Below are 22,244 nucleotides of genomic sequence, written 5' to 3'. Positions count from 1 at the left end.
GGGACGGTGTTCTTTGGGTCATAGGCAGCATTTCTCTTCCTCCAAACACGGCGAGTTGAGTTCATGCCAAAGAGCTCAATTTTTGTCTCATCTGACCACAGCACCTTCTCCCAATCACTCTCGGCATCATCCAGGTGTTCACTGGCAAACTTCAGACGGGCCGTCACATGTGCCTTCCGGAGCAGGGGGACCTTGCGGGCACTGCAGGATTGCAATCCGTTATGTCGTAATGTGTTACCAATGGTTTTCGTGGTGACAGTGGTCCCAGCTGCCTTGAGATCATTGACAAGTTCCCCCCTTGTAGTTGTAGGCTGATTTCTAACCTTCCTCATGATCAAGGATACCCCACGAGGTGAGATTTTGCGTGGAGCCCCAGATCTTTGTCGATTGACAGTCATTTTGTACTTCTTCCATTTTCTTACTATGGCACCAACAGTTGTCTCCTTCTCGCCCAGCGTCTTACTGATGGTTTTGTAGCCCATTCCAGCCTTGTGCAGGTGTATGATCTTGTCCCTGACATCCTTAGACAGCTCCTTGCTCTTGGCCATTTTGTAGAGGTTAGAGTCTGACTGATTCACTGAGTCTGTGGACAGGTGTCTTTCATACAGGTGACCATTGCCGACTGCTGTCTGTCATGCAGGTAACGAGTTGATTTGGAGCATCTACCTGGTCTGTAGGGGCCAGATCTCTTACTGGTTGGTGGGGGATCAAATACTTATTTCCCTCTGCAGAATGCAAATAAATTCATATACTTTCCACAATGTGATTTTCCGGATTTAATTTGTGATGTGCTATCTCTCACTGTTACCAATAACCTACCCTTCAATTATGGGCTGCTCATGTCTTTGTCAGTGGGCAAACTTACAAAATCAGCAAGGGATCAAATACTTATTTCCACCACTGTATATATTATTTTGGTAGGGCTACACAATTAGTGCTGCTACTCAGAGCTGCCAGGGGACAGGGAAATACCTAGTGTACCTGAATGTAGCTCACCTACAGCTACTACTGAGAAAGATGCCAGCTAAATCCAAATTGTGTGGTGACTATTAGAAGATTTAGGGGAAGTCATGCGTTCATCCCTACAATGTTCAGTTGATCATTTAAGGCAACATTTTCAGACTTCTTCATGACTAGAAAAAGTCTAGGTAAAAAGGTATTTATTTTCTGCCCTGGACCTTTTTTTCTGTTCCATTATAGCAGAAAAACATCCAAATGTAAAGCCAACCCAAGTCTCACCTAAAGCATACGTCCAAGATGCCCCCATGCAATTTAGATGAACTGCAGAATGAAACATCCCAATTCTGAGTTTTGAAAATCCTGATTTAGATATTTTGGTGAGAAAAGGGTCCATCTACCACTTTGTGCCACTTTTGAGAATTTTTTCTCCTTTGAAAATGAGCACCATAGCAAATAACCCACAGTCACTGACATGTCACATGATATCACTCACCACTTTGGTTTGAGATTTCTCCCTGTGGACAAGGAATACAGTCAAAGCAGCAGATGGGCTTTCCTTTCCTGGTTAATTTCATGAAGCCAGGAGGACAACTCTCACTGCATTTGGCTTGTGGAGGTGTCTGAATATTGAAAGAAAATCTGGGTAATTTGACATAACCTTCAACAATGATTGTTAAAATGCAGGTTGCTATATCTATCCACCTATGGAACAATTCATTCTTTCAAGCATCTGGAATCTGAAATTTAGCTTGAAATGGCAATGTCATGTGTACTGATCTTTCTTATTTTACAGGTTACTGTGAGAGAACAGTGTGTAAAATGCCTGTAAAATGTACTGGGTGCTTCCTGAAGTGTATTTCTCTAGTTTGTCCAGCAGGTGGTGCGTGTTTACATTTCGAAGCTGCTGAAGATCCACAGCTATTCTCTTTGTTTAAGCCTTTTGGAAAGGCAGTCTGCAGTATACTTTTAAAACTTCTTGACTGGGCTCTGACTGGCCCAGAAGCTTTTTTCATTTGGATTCTAGTGTTTTTTCCCCCAGTCTCAACTCGAAAGAAGGGAGAGAGAAGGCTCTTTGCTGTAGCCCTGTAAAACTGCTATATTTGATAACTGGTGAGCAGCTATATATTCTGATCTCCCCAAGTACTTTCTAAAAATATTTTTTGTTTGTTCACCCTGCTTGCCTGGACTGATAAAGAATTCTGCTGGTTTGTGTGTTGGATCTGTGGTGCTTTATGGGAACTGTGGGACCACTAGGAGTGAGGCTTCAGGAACACTGGGAATAATTTGAGGGTGGGAGACTCGCCCAAATGTGGTTGTGGCCTAGTCAGTGGAAGGAGGGTGCTAATGTAGTGCATAAGTGACAGATGCAGGTGGACCTGAGCTTAATGAGAGAGCAGGACAAAAAATGCACATTATCCCCTTCAACTCCTAAGCAGCTTGTAGATCAATGGAAAAATACAATTTGGAGTGCCTGTATTCAAATGCTAGAAGTCGAAAAAATAAGATGGGAGAGATAGAATATATAGCACTAAATGCTGAGGTAGATATAATAGGCATCTCAGAGACTTGGTGGAAAGAGGACAATCAATGAGACACTGTGTTAACAGGGTACAAATTGTATTGCAATGATAGAGAGGATCAAATTGGAGGGGGGTTGCACTATATGTTAAAGAGGGAATTGAGTCAAATAAAATAAACATTCCATTTGATGAAGATAGCAGCGTGGAATCATTATGGATACAAATTCCATGTGTGAAGGGAAAGAGTATTCTTCTAGGGCTGTAGTACAGTCCACCGAGACACAATGAACAGACGGATGATGAACTGTTTAAGGAGATTAGGAAAGTTGGCAAATTGGGCAATTCTATAATAATGGGTGATTTCAATTACCCTGATATTGACTAGATAAATGTTACATCAGGGAGTGCCAGGGATATAATATTTCTAGATGTAATAAATGACTACTTTTTGGAGCAACTGGTCCAGGAACCGATGAAAGGAGGAGCCATTTTGCATCTAGTCCTTGGTGACGTGCAGTGCATAGTGTGAGAGGTGGCGGTGTTGGGTCTCCTGGGAAACAGTGATCATAACATGATAAAGTTTAAGTACTATCTGGTATGAACCCGCAAAATAAATCTACTGTAGCTGCATTTAATTTTCGAAAGGATGGCTATAATAAAATTAGGAAAATGGTTAATAAGAAACTAAAAGGATTGGCTGCAAAGGTTAGGACACTAAACAGGCAGAGGTGGAAAGAAGAGAAAATGTCAGCCTGCATGGTTAAAAGGTGAAGTAAAAGAGTACATTACAGCCAAAATATTGTCCTTGAAAGAATGGAAAAAGGACCTAAACAAAGAAAATAAGAAGCAACATAAGCTCTGGGAAGTCAGATGCAAAGCATTAATAAACAAGGCTAAAAGAGAATATGAAGAGCAACTTGCTACAGAGGCTAAAACTCACAGTAACAACTTTTTCAGGTACATCAGAAGGAGAAAGTCTATGAGGAAATCTGTGTGACCGTTACATAATGAAGGAACAAAAGGGGCGCTCAGGGAAGACAAGGTCCTTCTGTCTTTATGGAGAAGATGTAAGAGATCTGCCTGTACCGGAAATGGTTCTCAGGGGTGATGATGTGGAGGAATTGAAAGAAATGTCAGTGAAACTTTGACGATGTACTGAGCCAAATTGACAAATTAAAGAGTAGTAAATCATCTGGACAGGTTCTCATACATCCAAGGGTAATCAAAGAACTCAAGCATGAAATTGCTGCTTTCCTGTTAGTAATATGTAACCTCTCGTTAAAATCATCCATAGTACCTGAAGATTGGAGGGTGGACAATGTTGCACCAATTTTTAAAACGGGTTCTAGGGGTGATCCGGGAAATTATAGACCGGTAAGTCTGACATTAGAGCCTGGCAATATAGTGAAAACCATTATAAAGAATAAAATTATAGAACACATAGACAAACTTGGTTTAATGGGACAGAGTCAGCATGAGCTTGCAAAGAGGTGGGAAAATGTGGGGTACAAATGCAACAAATAAATAAATGAGTTCAGCCAAGGGAAGTCTTGCCTCACCAATTTGCTTCACTTCTTTAAAGGCATGAATAAACATGTGGATTAAGGTGAGCCAGTTGATGTAGTGTATCTCGATTTTCATAAAGCTATTGATAAAGTTCCTCATGAGAGACTCCTGAGAAAATTAGATTCATGGGGTAGGAGGCAAGATTCTGGTGTGGATTAGCAATTGGTTGTTGGACAGAAAACAGAGGATAGGGTTAAATGGTCATTTATTTCAAAGAAGGAGAGTGGAGTGCAGCAGGGATCTGTACTGGGACCGGTACTATTTAACATATTTATAAATGATATGGAAATTGGAGCGACGAATGAGGTGATCAAATTTACAGATGATACAAAACTATTCAATGTTGTTAAAACATGTGCGGACTGTGAAATATTGCAGGAAGACCTTAGGAAACTGGAAGACTGGGCGTATAAATGGCAGATGAAATTTAATGTGGACAAATGCAAGGTGATGCACATTGGAAATAATAATCCGAATTACAGTTACCTGATGCTAGGGTCCACCTTGGGGGTCAGTGCTTAGGAAAAAGATCTGAGTTTCATTGTAGATAATACGCTGAAATCTGCTCCGTGTGCAGCGACGGCCAAAAAAGCAAACAGGATGCTAGGAATTATTAGGAAAGGGATCATAAATAAGACCAAAAATACTAGAATGCCTTTATATTCCTCCATGGTGCGTTCAGTTCTGGTCCCCGTATCTCAAAAAACATATATAGCAAAATTAGAAAAGGTTCAAAGAGTGACTAAAATGATAAAGGGGATGGAACTCCTCTCGAGTTAGGTTAGGGCTCTACAGCTTGGAAAAGAGAAGGCTAAGTGGAGATTTGATTGAGGTCTATAAAATCCTGAGTGGTGTAGAACGAGAAGTAAATTGATTTTTTTTCACTTGTTCCAAAAGTTCGAAGGCTAGGGGACATGCAAGGCAGTTACATGGAAATACTTTTATAACAAATAGGAATAGTTAAGCTCTGGAACTCTTTGCCAGAGGAGGTGGTAACAGTGGTTAGCTTATCTGAGTTTGAAAAAGGTTTGGACAAATTCCTGGAGAAAAAGTCCATAGTCTGCTATTGAGACAGACATGGGAAAGCAACTGCTTGCCCTGGTATTTGTAGTATGGAGTGTTGTTGTGTATGCAAGTGGCAGTGTTGTAACCCCAGGTGGGTGGCTAGGCATTTTGTGACAGTTACATTTAAAATTGAAGCCCCTCCTTACTAAGCTGTTCACATTCACTCATGCTGCATCCTTCTTCCTTTCAATAATTCAGAACAGTCCCAAGTTAGAGTTCTGAACTGGCAAGTTAACTTGAAATTTCAGTACTTATAACAGTGACAAGAATTAGGCAGAGGCCAACAGCAACTGCCCATTTACATGATGTTCTCCTTCTCCCCTTCAACTGTCTGTAGGGATGGGCACCTCAAAACATGTTGTGTGTGTTTTTTTTAAGTAGTGTACCTTCTTTCCAAAGAATGGGCACAAACTGCAAAGATGACATAGCATTTCAGAAAGAATGTACACTCCTGAAAATGTTGTACATGTGCAATGGCTGACACATGCATCATGTTTCATGCATGTCCATCTTCATGCAATCTTTCTAAGAGGTCAACTAGCCACTGCAGCTGCCACAACACAATGGGCTACTCTCTCACGGACTACTAGACTACCAGGGAATTTGTATGTGAGGAGGTGGAGAATGGGAGCGATGGGGGCCATTTGTCTATCTAGCTAAATCTTTACTTAGACAAATAAATCAGTTAAAAACTGATCTTCTCCTCTCTAATCTAGTCTCTTTTTGAACTTTTCTAATATCCTCATCCAGAATTGTTCTTTATCAAGGTCTAATGCTCTATTATTTTTGCACCAGGTAAAATTGTGATAATACAATTAACAACATGTATGATGCAACATGGTCCAGTGTCTTCCTTCATTCTCTAATATTTCTTAAATCTGACCTGGGAGAATGTACTGTCCCATACAATTGCCTTCTCATTGATGATGAAATCCTGCCCTTGGGAAACATAAGGATTATAACTTCCAACAATTTCACGATGCTGCTCTCCATTGGGTAGACAGGCCACATTTATAATATTGTAGTCAGTGTTCAGTTCTCTATTCTCATTAAAAAAGATCTCTTCATCCAGATTGTTCTTAAAATGGATATTCTTCAGATAATGATGAAGCTAAAAATTAGAATTTCAATAGAGAACTTGTCAAGTTAACTTCCAGCTTCAACATATTTCTGCTGAACTTTATTGCTATTATTACTAATATTATTATTATTATATAATTATATACACTGTCTACCAGATTTTAGAGATTGGATGTAGATCTCTAGGTATTGGTTCAAAGAAGTGCAACGAAAATGATAAAGGGGATAGAACCCTCTCATATGAGGAAAGGCTACAAAGGTTAGGACTCTTCAGTTTGGAAAAGAGACAGCTGAGGGAAGATATGATTGAGGTCTACAAAATCGTGAGTGGTGTTGATCTAGTAGAAGTGAATTGATTTTTTTACTCAAAAAATACAAAGACTAGGGGACACGCAATGAAATTACATGGAAATACTTTTAAAAACAGGAGGAAATATTTTTTTCACTTGGTAAATAGTTAAGCTCTGGTTAGGGGTACTCATTGCTAGAGAATGTGGTCACAGTGGTTAGATATCTGGGTTTAAAAAAAAGTTTGGAAAAGTTCATAGTCTACTACTGAGACAGACATGGGGAAGCCACTGCTTGCCCCAGGAATGGTAGCATGGAATGTTGCTACTATTTGTGTTTTTGCCTTGTACTTGTGACCTGAATTGACCACTGTTGGAAACCGGATACTGGGCTAGATGGACCATTGGTCTGACCCTGTATGGCTATTCTTATGCTCTTAGGTATCATCATAGGATATGGTTTGTGCCAAGTAGTGCTGCTGTTTGAAGTTCACACTACTGTAACTTAATCTAAATGTAAAATTGAGAGCCACTTTGAACCAAAACCAGTTTTTGGAAAATAGTGGGACACAAGAATGCATAAATAAATACATTAATTAATACCTAACACAATGGAGGACAAGCACAGTCCTCGAGGTCCGGGCGTACGGGCTAGCCAGGTGGTAATGTCGATTTGACATGCACTGCACATGCGTAGGCCCTTACGTGCCTATAGTGCAGTGTTTCAATTTTGATTTCCTTGAAAATGTTTGTTGAAATATGATAATGTACAATATTTTTTTCATCCCTCAGAAGGCTTCTGAGGGAGTAGCTCCAGTACCCACTGCCTCTGCTGTATAAGGCTGGAAAAGATTATGGTCTGTTAAGTTTGACTACGAAACCTGCTTACAGTTGGTTTTGTTTTTTTTTTCCTCCTTACTTAGCTCCCTGGCTATTGCAGTCTCTGTACTCCCCATTATTTATGCACTAAATTTATATAGAAAACAGTACTCCCTGTTCATTAAGCTGTGCTAGTTGCTGGTGGTATGCTAATGCTGACACAGCCCATTCATGTAACGCAGCTTAGTAAATGGGAGAGGGGGGATAGTATTGTTTTTGTTTATAATATTATATACGTTTTCATTTTTTTTATATATTTCTAATATGTTTTTTCTTCACTAAGGGCCCCTTTTACTAAGCTGACCATAGGCACCTAAGCACATCCAACACGCGTCAATTTGGACTTACCACTCGACTACCATGTGGCCCTTGCGGTAATTTTATTTTTGATGCGCATTCGCTATGCGCACAGGAAAATAATTTTCTGGCATGTGGCAGAAACCAGGTGGTAAATGGCATTCTACACACATAGATGATTACTGGACAGTTAACGTATGAGACCTTACCTTATAGCTGGTGGTAAGGTCTCAGACCCAAAATGGAAGCACGCCAATTTTTATTTTGCCACACGTCAATTTTCAACAAAACCAAAAAGGCCTTTTTAACAGGTGTGCTGAAAAATGAATCTGCGCATGCCTGAAACACTCGCCTACATTAGCGCAGCCCATTTTTCGGCACACCTTAGTAAAAGGACCCCTATATTTCTTGTGCATGAGTTGCCTTGTAATTATTAATAAATACAAAAATAATCGCGTTAAGTGTGTCACATTATTGGCACTGATTTTTAGGTGTTCCTTATACAATTTGCCCCAATGTGAATGAATAGTTATGAAAAGAGACTCTAAATTATAAAGAGAAACAAGGTGCTGGATAACATGAAAAATACCATGTTCCTGAAATTGGAACTAAAGTTAACTTTAAATCTGTCAAGAAATATAATCAAATGTGGCAGTTCAGTATCAATATTAGAGATCATAGAAAGAAGCCCATGAAAGAATTGTAGCAGTAGGTTACTTTACCAAAACCACCAAGTTCACTTACATTTGCCTTTTCTCATTTGTTGGTAGAAAGGAACAAGTTATGAGAAAAGTTAAGTGAGCTGTTGACACAACTATAATCAATATCGTCTTATCTTGAAACAGCAACAGATTTTTTGTTTTTTTTATTTTTAGCCATTGTTAAAATCCTTCAAGTGTGCTGGTATTGCAGAACGTTTTTCACTATGGATCTTCGATGTCTATTTCCTGTAAGCAACCTAGAGGGAACTAAATGTGCTCTTTTTATTTCCAGTTCAGGTTCAAAGGAGAGTTCCAGAATTTTTGGTAACCATGCGATTAGAAATGTAATCATATCATTTCCCACAGATAATGCTGGTAAACTCAGGATTCTGATGCTACCTCTTCTGCATCTGATTGAAAGCCCTTCCAGGTCTAGTTGTAATTTTCTGATCAATGTTCTTTTCTTTCTTAATGAGTTGCATGCTGAACTCCACGTTGGCAGTTTTGTTTTTCAGATCATCTAATTTATGATGAGAATTATTTAGTTTTGCATTAAACTATTTTTTTGTTTATTTTTTAGCTCTTTTTGTATATCTCTGGTGAGCTCTAACATTTAAGAATGTCCTTAAGCATCTTTATCTCAATAAGGACTGGATCTTCAGATTTAGAGTTCATGGACTCAATCATGATAGAAAAGAAGGGACCTTATTTGTTTGTACGTTTGCTGAAAAAAAATCCAGCAATTTTTCTAGGACAATTATCTCTGTTCAGAGGATCTCTCACAACAATGTCTGGGTCAAGCTCCCTAGCAAGGCAGAGTAGAGTGATTTTTTGTTCAGTTATTATACCAAAGTAAATGACTATTTATCCTGGTAAATTGCTTTGACAATCATCATCAATATCTCCAGATTGATCTCTCTTTTTCTTTCCCTTTCTTTCTCATTTATCTGTTTTTCTTTTTCTTTAATTCTCTGTTTTTAACAGACTATAAAATCTAAATAAGCATGCATTAGAAATTAAATTTTAAATATCTGATTCTTCTGTAGCCCTCTCTCTTTATTTTTTAAATATTTTTATAATAATAATCATACTGTCACCTACTACTACTACTGTTTAGCATTTATATAGTGCTACAAAGCGTAAGCAGCGCTGCACAAACATAGAAGAAAGACAGTCCCTGCTCAAAGAGCTTACAATCTAATAGACAAAAAATAAAGCAAGCAAATCATTTAATGTGTAGAGGAAAGAGGAGAGGAGGGTAGGTAGAAGCGAGAGCTTACAAGTGTTACAAGTCACCTGGTGTTGATAGGTCAGTGATTTATACCCGCTTGTCCTTTTTTTCAACCATTGTTCAGTCTGATATATTTCTTTATTCATTCATTCATTCATTTTTATATCCCAAAACTATCCAAATAACAAGTTTCAGTTCAATGTGGCTTACAATTAACAGGAGAAATTACAGTAATGTTTCACAATTTAAAAGCAGTATATTATCTGCTGATGGATTTTAAGATACAAACAGACAAGCACCTTGCACATATTAAACGTGATTTAGTAGTTTTAAGATAAGAAAAATCAGGTATGAATCGCTGAGTGACAGAGTTGAAGAGAAATGTCTGGGGGGGAGGGGGGGAGGAAGGCAACAGTAATGTGGCAGTCCAGTATCAATATAGATTGCCAGCTCATCATCTAGAGAATATTGCATATTACATTTCCCAAGTTGTTAAAACTTAACCTACAAATCTATCCATAAGGCATATTTTTCTTACCAAACTCTGGAACTCATAACTCAAGTATACCAGCCAATCAGTCAAGTATATGTCATTTAGAAGTTTACTTAAAGCCCATGTCTTTAGATCTGTGTATAGCTAATAGGAAAAATTTATTCTTAAATTAATTTTTCCATAATAGTTGTATCCTTGTATTAATATTAATTGTTTTGTAATGCTTTGTCTTAATTTGATATGTATGCCGCATTGAACTAAAGCTTTCTTGGGAAAATGCGGGGTAGAGATGTCATCATAAATAAATAAATAGTAGAGATCATAGAAAGAGGTCCATGAAAGAAAATGTAGCAATAGATTACTTAATCAAAACTACCAGTTCACTTATATTCTTAGTAAATAATCCTTTTCTCATTTGTTGGTAGAAAGGAACTAGTTATGAAAAAATTAACCCCCCCCCCCCCCCTGGTTACTAAGGCGCACTATTGACTGCCCTGTAGCGACGACACAGCCCATTCAAGGTAAATGGGATGTGTAAGCATTAACATACCACCAGCCACTAGCACAGCTTAGTAAACATAACCATAAAGTTGTCTATCAGGCTTATTTTCGAAAGAGGACACCCATCTTTCGACACAAATCGGAAGATGGCCGTTCTTCTCCCAGGGTCACCTGAATCGGCATAATCAAAAGCCGATTTTAGGCGTCCCCAACTGCTTTCCATCGCGGGGACTACCAAAGTTCCCGGGGGGGTGTCGGTGGCGTAGTGAGTGCAGGACATGGGCGTGCCTAACACATGAGTGTCCTCGACCCATAATCAAAAAAATAAGGATATCCCTGATGAGCATTTGGATGACTTTACTTGGTCCTTTTTTTGGTACGACCAAGCCACAGAAAGGTGCCTGAACTGACCAGATGACCACCGGAGGGAATCAGGGATGACCTCCCCTGACTCCCCCAGTGGTCACTAATCCCCTCCCACCCTCAAAAAATTATTTAAAAATATTTTATGTCAGCCTCTATGCCAGTCTCAAATGTCATACTCAGGTCCATCGCAGCAGTATGCAGGTCCCTGGAGCAGTTTTAGTTGGTGCAGTGCACTTCGGACAGACGGACAGACGGACCCAGGCCCATCCCTCCCTACCTGTTACACTTGTGGTGGTAAATGTGAGCCCTCCAAAACCCACCACAAACCCACTGTACCCACATCTAGGTACCTCCCTTCACCCATAAGGGCTATGGTAGTGGTGTACAGTTGTGGGTAGTGGGTTTTGGGGGGCTCAGCACATAAGGTAAGGGAGCTATGCACCTGGGAGCAATTTCTGAAGTCCACTGCAGTGCCCCCTAGGGTGCCCAGTTGGTGTCCTGGCATGTGAGGGGGACCAGTGACTATGAATGCTGGCTCCTCCCATGACCAAAGGGCTTGCATTTGGTCATTTCTGAGATGGGCGTCCTCAGTTTCCATTATAGCCAAAAATCAGAAACGACCAAGTCTAAGGACGAGCATCTCTAAGGTTGACCTAAATTTCCAGATTTGGGCGTCCCCAACCGTATTATCGAAACGAAAGATGGACGTCCATCTTGTTTCAATAATACGGGTTTCCCCGCCCCTTCACGGGAACGTCCTGTGAGGTCATCCTCAGAAAAACTTGGGCATCTCTTTCGATTATGTCCCTCCACATAATACAAGTAGCAAGACCCAAAAAGCACACAAGCAAGCGGTCTGCAAAATCCAGAACAGCAAAAAATAGGAGCTGACCCATGAAGAAAAATGTACTCAATGCAGATACATTAAAACAGCCAATAAATTTCCTCTAATTGCCCAACATGGCCATGTTTCACCTTCACAAGGGCTGCGTCAGGTGTAGTCCAATGTTTTCCATGTCTGGTTACTGCAGTGTAGCACAAAGAATAAAACTCACTCTCAGCGAGTTCTCTTTTCCAAGCAGCAGCAGCCTATCATACAGGCTGTTCTCAGTTGCAAATAGCTATCCAGCTTATTTTCGAAAGAGAAACACGCCCATATTTCGAACCAAATTGGGAGATAGGCGTCTTTCTCCCGTGGGTGCCCACATCGGTATAATCGAAAGCCGATTTTGGGCGGCTTCAACTGCAATCTGTCGCAGAAACGACCAAAGTTGACGGGGGGGTGTCGGAGGTGTGGGGCATGGATATCAGCCGAGGAGAGATGGAGGGGCATAATTGAATGAAAACGTCTATCTCCATGGGCGTTTATCTCCGAGAACGGGTCCGTGAAGGGGCGGACCAAACCGTATTTTTGAAAAAAATAGACGTCCATGTTTTATTCGACAATTTGTGAGCTGGGCGTTTTTGTTTTTCAGCGATAATGGAAAATGAAAGCGCCCAGCTCAAAAACTAATAAATCCAAGGCATTTGTTCGTAGGAGGGGCCAGGATTCGTAGTGCACTGTCCCCCCTCACATGCCAGGACACCAACCGGGCACCCTAGGGGGCACTTTTACAAAAACAAAAAAAAAAGGTAAAAGAGCTCCCAGGTGCATAGCACCCTTCCCTTGTGTGTTGAGCCCCCCAAATCCCCCTCAAAACCCACTGCCCACAAGTCTACACCATTATTATAGCCCTAAGGGGTGAAGGGGGGCACCTACATGTGGGTACAGTGGGTTTGGGAGGTTGGACGACTAATAAGCATTAAGCAGCACAATTGTAACAGGTAGGGGAGGGATGGGCCTGGGTCCACCTGACTGAAGTCCACTGCACCCCCTAATAACTGCTCCAGTGACCTGCAACTGCTGCCAGGGAGGTGGGTATGACATTTGAGGGTGAAAATAAAAAGTTGTGAAACAGCATATTTTATGGTGGGAGGGGGTTTGTGACCACTGGGGGAATCAGGGGAGGTCATCCCCGATTCCCTCCAGTGGTCATCTGGTCATTTAAGGCACTTTTTGGGGCCTTATTCGTGGAAAAACAGGGTCCAGGAAAAGTTCCCTAAATTCTCGCTAAAAACGCATATTTGTTTTCCATTATCGGCGAAAGGCGCCCATCTCTGATCGGCCGATAACCACGCCCCAGTTCCGCCTTCACCATGCCTTCGACACGCCCCCCATCAACTTTGTCCGCATCCGCGACGGAGTGCAGTTGAAAACGTCCAAATTCAGCTTTCGATTATACAGCTTTATTCGCTTTTGTGAGATAAACGTCTATCTCCCGATTTGGGTCACAATATAGGCGTTTTTCTATTTTGATTATAAGCAGGATGGGCGTCCTCGGCTGATAATCGAAAAAAGAAAGGCGTTTTTAGCGCAATTTTGGGTCACTTTTTTTGGACCCTTTTTTTTCACTAACAAGTCCCCAAAGAGTGGCCCAACTGCCCAGATGACCACCGGAGGGAATCGAGGATGACCTCCACGGACTCCCCCAGTGGTGACTAACCCCTCCCACCAAAAAAAACCCACTTGAAAAACCTTTTTTGCCAGCCTGTATAACAGCCTCAAATGCCATACCCACCTCCATGACAGCAGAATGTGTTCTATCCTCTGACAGCCTTTCCCTGGTTCTGATGTGGCTCTCGGGTGAGTGTGACACCTTTTCTGTTATGTGCACTGCAGAGTCACATCAGCAATGCATTGTGGTGGGTGTAGGGTATTGGGCTCCGTGATTCCACTAGCTTGTGTTAAATGCTCACGATGTTGGTAGGTGGTAGGCTCTACTCCCATGGTGCTTTTCCCCCCTGCCTACTGGGTCAGAGTGTGCCCTGTTTTGTTTCCGGTAGTCCATGAGGTAGCGGCCATTTTTGCAAGCCAGTTTTAGATCCCTTTCATGTGTTAGCCACGTTACAGAACCTAGTTCTTACTTTGAATGTTGCTGAAAGAGGGCATTGTACAGCATTCTGCCAGCTCTGACCTACTGCACAACCTCTGATCTACAGTTAACTGTGAGTAAACGTGCTTATTTCAATAAAGGACGTTTTTGGAGCGATTAGTCTTCAGGTGTCAACTGGTGTGCCAAGGTTATACAGCAGCAACAAGTCCTGGAGGCCTGCGTGTATGCAGGTCCCTGGAGCACTTTTAGTGGGTAACGCAGTGCACTTCAGGCAGGCGGACCCAGGTCCATCCCCCTCCCACCTGTAACACTTGTGCTGGTAAATGGGAGCCCTCCAAAACCCACTGTACCCACATGTAGGTGCTCCCTTCACCCCTAAGAGCTATGGTAGTGTTGTACATTTGTGGGTAGTGGGTTTTGGGGGAGGGGGTTGGGGGCTCTGCACCCGTGGTAAGGGAGCTATGCATGTGGGAGCAGTTTCTGAAGTCCACCGCACTGACCTCTAGGGTGCCCAGGTGGTGTCCTGGCATGACAGGGGGGCCAGTGTACTACGAATCCTGGCCCCTCCCATGACCAAATGTCTTGGATTAGGACGTTTGTGAGCTAAACGTTTTTAGTTTCCATCATCGCTAAAAAAAACAAACGCCCAGCTCACAAACGACTAAATCCATGGCGCATTTGGTCCATACAAACCGTATTTTGAATTAGGGTCTGGTCCGCCCCTTCACGTACCCATTTTCGGAAATAGTCACCCATGGAGATGGGCGTTCACGTTTGATTATGCCCCTCCATATGTCTTTTCTCATTTGTTAGTAGAAAGGAACAAGTTATGAGAAAAGTTAAGTGAACTGTTGAAACATAACTATAAAGTTGTCTATGTAATACAAATAGCAAGCTACATTAATTTAAAACACAATATAAAGAGAAGTATTAGAACATAATTAGACTAGATTTGTTTTTCCTAAGGTCCAGCTTTAAGTCTAGTGTTAACATAGATAGTATCAGATTGCTGAGTCTCACACAGTGCAGTCCATCATAGTGGCCAGTAGATAGAAGATGAAACCATAAGAAGCTTGATTGTATTCAGTTATGAAATATATAGATGGTTCTTACAGTATCCTTTTAATTGTATCGATGAAATGAAATATAAAGTAGAACAACTGAAGAGTCAATGGCAGCAATGATAGAGTTAGCCAATTATACAAAACAGGAGACTTAATGTAACCAGTATGGAAAAAAAAAGTTATTTTTACCTGGCAGTAGAGCCACAGAGCTGGGGAAAGGCTCTGAGCTGCATTTTGTGCATGTTGCGCAATTTTAATTAAAAATGTCCTAAACAACGCTGGGAGTGCAGGGGGGTGTTTGAAGCACCCTTAGTTGCCATGGTAATGGGGAAAATGGCGCGAATTCGGACACATGCGCAGTAGTGTCAATGGAGACCTGCACTGACACTAGCAAGTTTAAAACTACTGAAAATACATTTTAAAATTATTTGCATGGGTTTTAGTGGTGGAAGTTAGCTGCCTGATACTGATACTTGTTTGCTATAAGGTTAATGAAGCTTAGTTGGCATGCAAATCAGTCCGTTTTTGAAAGGTTCTAGTTTGGGCAGTTGAGGTTCAATTTTCATGAAAAGTTTTATAGAGTAAACATCAGGGCATGACTATAATCTATACTGTGAAGTCTGAATCCAAAACAACGATTTTATATATGGTTTTTATCCTAAAATACCTAATAGAATCTCTGTATGGAAATCTGAGCTACAATAGAGCTTTCTGATTGGTTGCACTGTTTTTGTTAGAGATCTGCTTAGTGACAGATAGAGGAGAGCAACGGAAGATCCTGATGAAGGAAGACCTGTTTCCTAGTGTGTCTGTGTGAGAGCGGTCTGTCCAATTCATAGCATTTTCTATAATTAAACGCATAACCCAAATCCACACCCGCGCTCTACCCTGAACCTCCCATTAACCTCCCATGTTTGTGACCCCTTTTCCAGGACGTGCATAAAATTTATGCAGAGATCATGCACCTAAATTCATGAACGTACATCTTGATTAATTCCAATTAGCCCCAATAATTGCATGTTAAAAAGCCAATTCTTGGTGCAAATTGGCTGAGATGTGCACTCCTTTTATAGAATTAGGGATATATGTGTAGAAAAGGTGAAAAGAATTCCATTAGCCATGCTTTGTATACTTTTCCCACTTCTTTATCTATTCTTCTTATAAAGAACCATATCATGAAAAACATTTTGTTTTGTCTCACTTTTTCTTTCTTCTGAACAACACAACAAATGATGTTACCTTCCATGGCAAGTAATCAGATAATTTCCACATTTCTGTAGTCCTTGTGGTGGTGTTTCTAGAGCTAGACATGAGCATGTCATGCAGTGCGTGTGCCAGGGCGTACACAGCGTTATATACACTATTGCTCTTCCCAGTGTAGTTGGTGTTACAGGGTCGGACAAATGACAATTTTACATCAGAACTGCAGGATCTTTTGATGTTTTTTGGACACTGGCTGTCACATAGGCCTGTCCACCACATCTTAGTGTGATGATCACTTGGAAGCAGGGTAAAGTTCACCTCCTGGATAAATTTTGTAAAGCTTGGTATCTTTTTCTTTACAATTGCAAATGAGAAGATGGTGTTCATTATATTAAAATTTTCTGTAACTTTCAAGAGAAAATTCAGTTCAGTTTTGATGATCCATATCTTCCCAGGGTTCAACACAAGAAGGGGTAGATAGAATACATTTTCTTCATTAGAACAGAGAATGATCACTTTAATAGATGGCATGTCCCATTACTATTTTATGTATTTTCCCCATTGTCATTACATTGCTCCCACTGAAGGTTTCTATGAATGCAGTGCAGCCACCATTTTGCTCAATCTCTTCTCTCAGGATTTGAAGCATCCTCAGGCTGCTTTCATCATCAGGTGCAATGATACCAATCCAGGTCCAATGAAAATGCTTCAATAAGCTGACGATCCCAGCACAAAGGTGCAGTTCACTGGGGACAGTTCGGTAGAAAAAAGGAAACTTAAATGTGTCACTCATTAAAAGACTCTGTGAGATGAAACTGATCTGTAAAAAAAAAAAAAAAAAATAAATTAATAATAATATTTATTTATTTATTTAGTAGGATTTATTTTCCGCCTTTTTCAAAGAATTCACTCAAGGCAGTGTACAGTAAGAATACCCCATGCAAATCTGGAGCTACCACCGGCCCAACAGGAGCAGTGGCAATAGCTCCAGCCCCAGTGCATGCCATTTCACACGCTGGGGAAAATAGGGCAGTATTTTAGCAGCGCTAACCCAGAAGTAATTGGGCAGTTCCACATGGTACTCAGTTACTGCTGGGATAGCGTGGGAGCCCTTACTGGTTTGAGAATCTGAGAGACCGCTTTATCCACTGTCTGTGCATAGTTCTCACTTATATCAGCCCCAAATTTTTAGTGCTATTTTTTTAATTCCCTCCTTATTGATTAGCGCAGGAATAGCATAAGAACATAAGAGTAGCCATTCTGGGTCAGATCAATGGTCCATCTAGCCCAGTATCCTGTTTTCCAAACAGTGGCCAAGCTAGTTGTATGTGAATTCTTAAATCCTAATTTTTTAAATGCTGCACACTAATGACAACATCAACACATGGTCATTAATGCAAAAATTAGAAAAAGGCCATGTTATGACTGTGGTAAACGTCCATCAAGCCCAGCATCCTGTTTCCACCAGTAGCCAGTCTAGGTCACAAATACCTTGCAAGATCCCAAAAAAGTACAAAATATTTTATACTGCTTATGCCAGAAATAGTGGATTTTCCCCAAGTCCATTTGATAATGGTCTATAGACTTTTCCTTTAGGAAGCCATCCACACCTTTTTTATACACCGCAAAGCTGACCGCCTTTACCACATTCTCTGGCAACGAATTCCAGAGTTGAATTACATGTTGAGTGAAGCAAAATTTTCTGCTTTTCATTTTCAATTTACTACATTGTAGCTTCATCGCATGCCCCCTAGTCCTAGTATTTTTGGAAGGCATAAACAGACGCTACACATCTACCCGTTCAACTCCACTCATTATTTTAAAGACCTCTATCATATCTCCCCTCAGTCGCCTTTTCTCCAAGCTGAAGAGCCCTAGTTGCTTTAGCCTTTCCTCATAGGGAAGTTGTCCCATCCCCTTTATCATTCTTATCGCCCTTCTCTGCACCTTTTCTAATTCCACTATATCTTTTTTGAGATGCGGTGACCAGAATTGACCTTAGCACACAGGAAAAATCCATGCAAGAGCATTCTAACGCCACTTTGTAACACAGCTTAGTAAAGGGCCCCTTGGTAAGCCAAATGTAGGCACTGAAAAGAAGACCTAAATGCAATTAGCCACACTGCCTCCTCCCAATGGTCTTTTTAATTCAAACTGATGCATCACAGGTTCACCATCCTTCACTCTTTCCTAATGGATTTTACAGTAAAAGAAAACAGAACAGGCCCTTTACCTGTGGATAGTGGTACATCCTGAACATATTGGACATCTGTCTTGATTCCTCTGATTGAAGGCCTTCAATGATAGCAGCCAATGTGCCAGATGTTTTGCAGCGATAATTAGGAACCCATATGTCCATACCAGTAATTATACTCATGGCAGCCCCAAACGCAAAGAATGAATTGCGGTAAGATTCATAAAGATGAAACCCTAGGGTGATGTTGGATAAAAGCTCTGAGCTATTGTTAATCTCCTCCACTGCAGAAACAAATGCCAGGTAGTCAAAATAGTTTTCTGCATAATAACTGTAAGGACAATGAAGATCAGACAGTTAATCACTCACTGAAAGATGGAAAGAAACCTGTGGAACTATTTTCAAAGCCAGTGGTCAGTGTGTGTTTTTAAAAGCCAGCTGCAGAGTTTGAAAAATAAATATATTAAGTACTGCTATATGGATAGGCAGTGACACTGAATATACAGATTAATCTCAGGCTGTCAGCCATTATCCTTATAGTTTTAGGCCTAAACTTAAATGCACAGACTATCTGTATACAGGATGAATATCACCACTATAGGAGCAATTCTATAAAGCAGACCCTGAACATAGATTACTGGAGGGCTACTGGTAGTCGCCTGCCCTCCTTTATAGAAAACTAGTACAAGTGGGAATTTACCTATTTGTGCACATACATCAGTGACAGAGCTGGGGTAAATGCTCACACCTAAATTGTGGAGATATTACTATTACCACTACTTAACACTTCTAAAGCGCTACTAGGGTTACGCAGCGCTGTACAGTTTAACAAAGAAGGACAGTCCCTGCTCAAAGGAGCTTACAATCTAATGGACAAAATGTGCAGTCAATCAAATTGGGCAGTCTAGATTTCCTGAATAGAGGTATAATGGTTAGGTGCCGAAGGCGACATTGAAGAGGTGGGCTTTGAGCAAGGATTTGAAGATGAGATATGCACTGTAGTTTATACGTTATCCCCCTAATTCTGTAAAAAGTGCTAAAAATCATTCATCCATCCAATTTGGACACACATTTTACCTGACTAATTATCGCGGATAATTGGCATGCTAACAATCAATTAGTAGTGCTAGTTGGTTTTAATTAACATTTTCATGCATAATTTAGGCCCCGAATCCATGCCTAAATTTAACATGCAATGTTAAAATGGAGGTATGGAAATAGGAGGGTCATAGGTGGTTCTGGGGCGTTCCAAAAATGTACACGTAAAATATATAATAAGGGCTACGTATTCTAGTTGGTGTAAATGGCCATGCCTAAAAATAGACGTGATTCCCGGCTATAAGCACTAATTCTATTAAACACACCTAACCTTAGACCCAGCTTATAGAATATCCATCATATATTGAATCTATCCCTATGTATAAATGTGAGTCCTGCCTGTGACCCACCCAGACTCCACTCATGTGCTACCTTTAAACAATGCACTATTAAAAATATTCATTTAGTTATAGAACAGTGAATTAGCTGAATATTGGCATTTATGTATGAACATACGACTGAATATGCCTTAGTGGAGGAGTGGCACTTAGTGGAGGAGTGGCCTATTGGTTAGGGTGGTGGACTTTGGTCCTGAGGAACTGAGTTCAATTCCCACTTCATGCACAGGCAGCTCCTTGTGACTCTGGGCAAGTCACTTAACCCTCCATTGCCCCATGTAAGCCGCATTGAGCCTGCCATGAGTGGGAAAGCGCAGGGTACAAATGTAACAAAAAAAAATACACTAATCATTTACATGCATATTTGTTACCTAAATCTTGGCGCTTTGTATATAGAATTGTCCAGCATAGGGATAAGTATTATTACTGCCCTGGCACAGTCCTTCTCTCGCCCCCAGGTTATATAGATGTCATAAGGCCGGTCAGTCAAAAATTCAACACCTACTATCTGTATGCTGTATTTAAATTATATTGAGAGAGAATTTATGTGGTTGCCTGCTGTTGGAAATCACATAAATCCTTCTGAAAATTGATCTACAAGTCATTAATTGTAGTCTTTAGAGAAATATGTAGATCCTTCCATCTCATAACAAGTAACAGGTTGTGAATCATTTCTTTTCTCTTTCCGAAAATACTAGGACTAGGGGGCACACAATGAAGCTACAAAGTAATAAATTTAAAATGAATCGGAAAAAATTTTTCTTCACTCAGTGTGTAACTGACAGTGGCGTAGCTAGGGTAGTTGACACCCGGGGCCGGTCATTTTTTAACAACCCCCCCCCCCCCCCAAATCCAGTTCTAGGCATACCGAGAATACAAAACACTCAGGACCTATAGCGCAATTCTACCATACCATAAGCAGTCATTTCTACAAGTCACACAAGCATCTTAAACGCTACAGTGAGCACTAGAACATCAATTCACCTATTGTAAAACGAAAACAGACAGATTAGTACAGTTCGTCGATCCTGCACAGTCAATGCCAACCGAAAGTCATGTCTTTTTCACAAACACAGATACACCCTAATCCACTATAGAATAAGTAATCATAAACTTTCTATTTAGACAAAAATTAAACTGAACCCCCGATGCCAGACTCTGCATACAATGCAACACCACAGAAACAGAAAATGTCCCCTAGTACTGTGCAAAATATAAAATTTGAAAAAACTAACAAATCCGATCACTTTACAAATTAACAAATAGAAATAAAACAAATATAGAAAATAAAATACCATTTTATTGGACTAATACATTTAGCTTTCAGAGGCCAAAACCTCCTTCCTCAGGTCAATACAGTATAGTGCTGTTATAGTATCCTATCCTGTCCTGAGGAAGGGGGTTTTGTTCTCTGAAAGTTAAGTCAAAATGTATTAAAAATTAGTCCAATAAAATGATTACCTTATTTATATGTTCTATTTATAAACATTTATTAACACAAACACAGATACAATACTATACCCTAAAGCAAAAAAATTTAAAAAATATATTTTATTTACAGTTTGTTGTCTCTGGTTTCTGCTTTCCTCATCTTCTTTTCACTGTCTTCCTTCTATCCAGCATCTGTCTTCGCTCTTTCTCTGAAATCCAGTGTCTGCCCTCTCTAATGTGCCTTCCATCCAGTGTCTGCCTTCTCTCTCTGCCCCTTCCATCCACCATCTGCCCTCTTTCTCTCTCCCCCTTCCACCCACCATCTGCCCTCTTTCTCTCTGCCCCTTCGATCCGTCTGCCCTCCCTCTCCCATCCATCCAGGGTCTGCCCTCCCTCTCCCATCCATCCATCCAGGGTCTGCCCTCCCTCACGCTCCCCCCCTTCCATCCAGGGTCTGTCCCCTCTCTCTGCCCCCTCTTTTCAGCCCCCTCTTTCCACCTGCACCTAGTTCCAGTTCCAGCCCACATCTCCCACCTGCCACCCTTTTCAGCCCCACTATCCCACCAGTCCACAGCCCTTTTCTCCCAGCCCCCAGCCACTTCTCCCTGTCCCCTTTTCAGCCCCTAGTTTCAACCCCAGCCCTTTTCTCTCACCAGTCCTGAGCTTCAGCCCCAGCCAGTTCTCCCTGTCCCCTTTAAAGCCCCCAGTCCCCACAGTTTCAGCCCCTGCCCCTTTTCAGCCCCCAGTTCCAGACCCCTTCTCCCATGAGCACTTCCCTCCCCAGTCCCCTTCTCCCCTCTGAGCACCCCCACCCTCTCCAAACCCCTTCTCCCCTCTGAGCACCCCCACCCTCTCCAATCCCCATTCTCCCCTCTGAGCACCCCCACCCTCTCCAATCCCCTTCTCCCATCTGAGCACCCCCACCCTCTCCAATCCCCATTCTCCCCTCTGAGCACCCCCACCCTCTCCAATCCCCATTCTCCCCTCTGAGCATCCCCACCCTCTCCAATCCCCTTCTCCCCTCTGAACTCCCCCCC

General features: G+C 41.3%; 1 protein-coding gene across 1 annotated transcript in view; it reads right to left on the bottom strand.

Annotated features, from left to right (window-relative positions):
* Positions 1-22,244, bottom strand: part of LOC115464397 (vomeronasal type-2 receptor 26-like) — a 32,617-nt gene that overhangs the window by 5,534 nt on the left and 4,839 nt on the right. Inside the window, exons 2-5 of the mRNA XM_030194780.1 lie at positions 18,380-18,671; positions 16,718-16,966; positions 5,995-6,222; positions 1,454-1,580 (exon numbers count right to left, since the gene is read on the bottom strand). Coding sequence (XP_030050640.1) covers positions 1,454-1,580; positions 5,995-6,222; positions 16,718-16,966; positions 18,380-18,671 — 896 coding nt within the window. The remainder of the gene's footprint in view (positions 1-1,453; positions 1,581-5,994; positions 6,223-16,717; positions 16,967-18,379; positions 18,672-22,244) is intronic.

Source organism: Microcaecilia unicolor, chromosome 3 (genome assembly GCF_901765095.1).
Source record: "Microcaecilia unicolor chromosome 3, aMicUni1.1, whole genome shotgun sequence".
NCBI lineage: Eukaryota > Metazoa > Chordata > Amphibia > Gymnophiona > Siphonopidae > Microcaecilia > Microcaecilia unicolor.
This window is presented reverse-complemented; position numbering and strand designations above follow the sequence as displayed.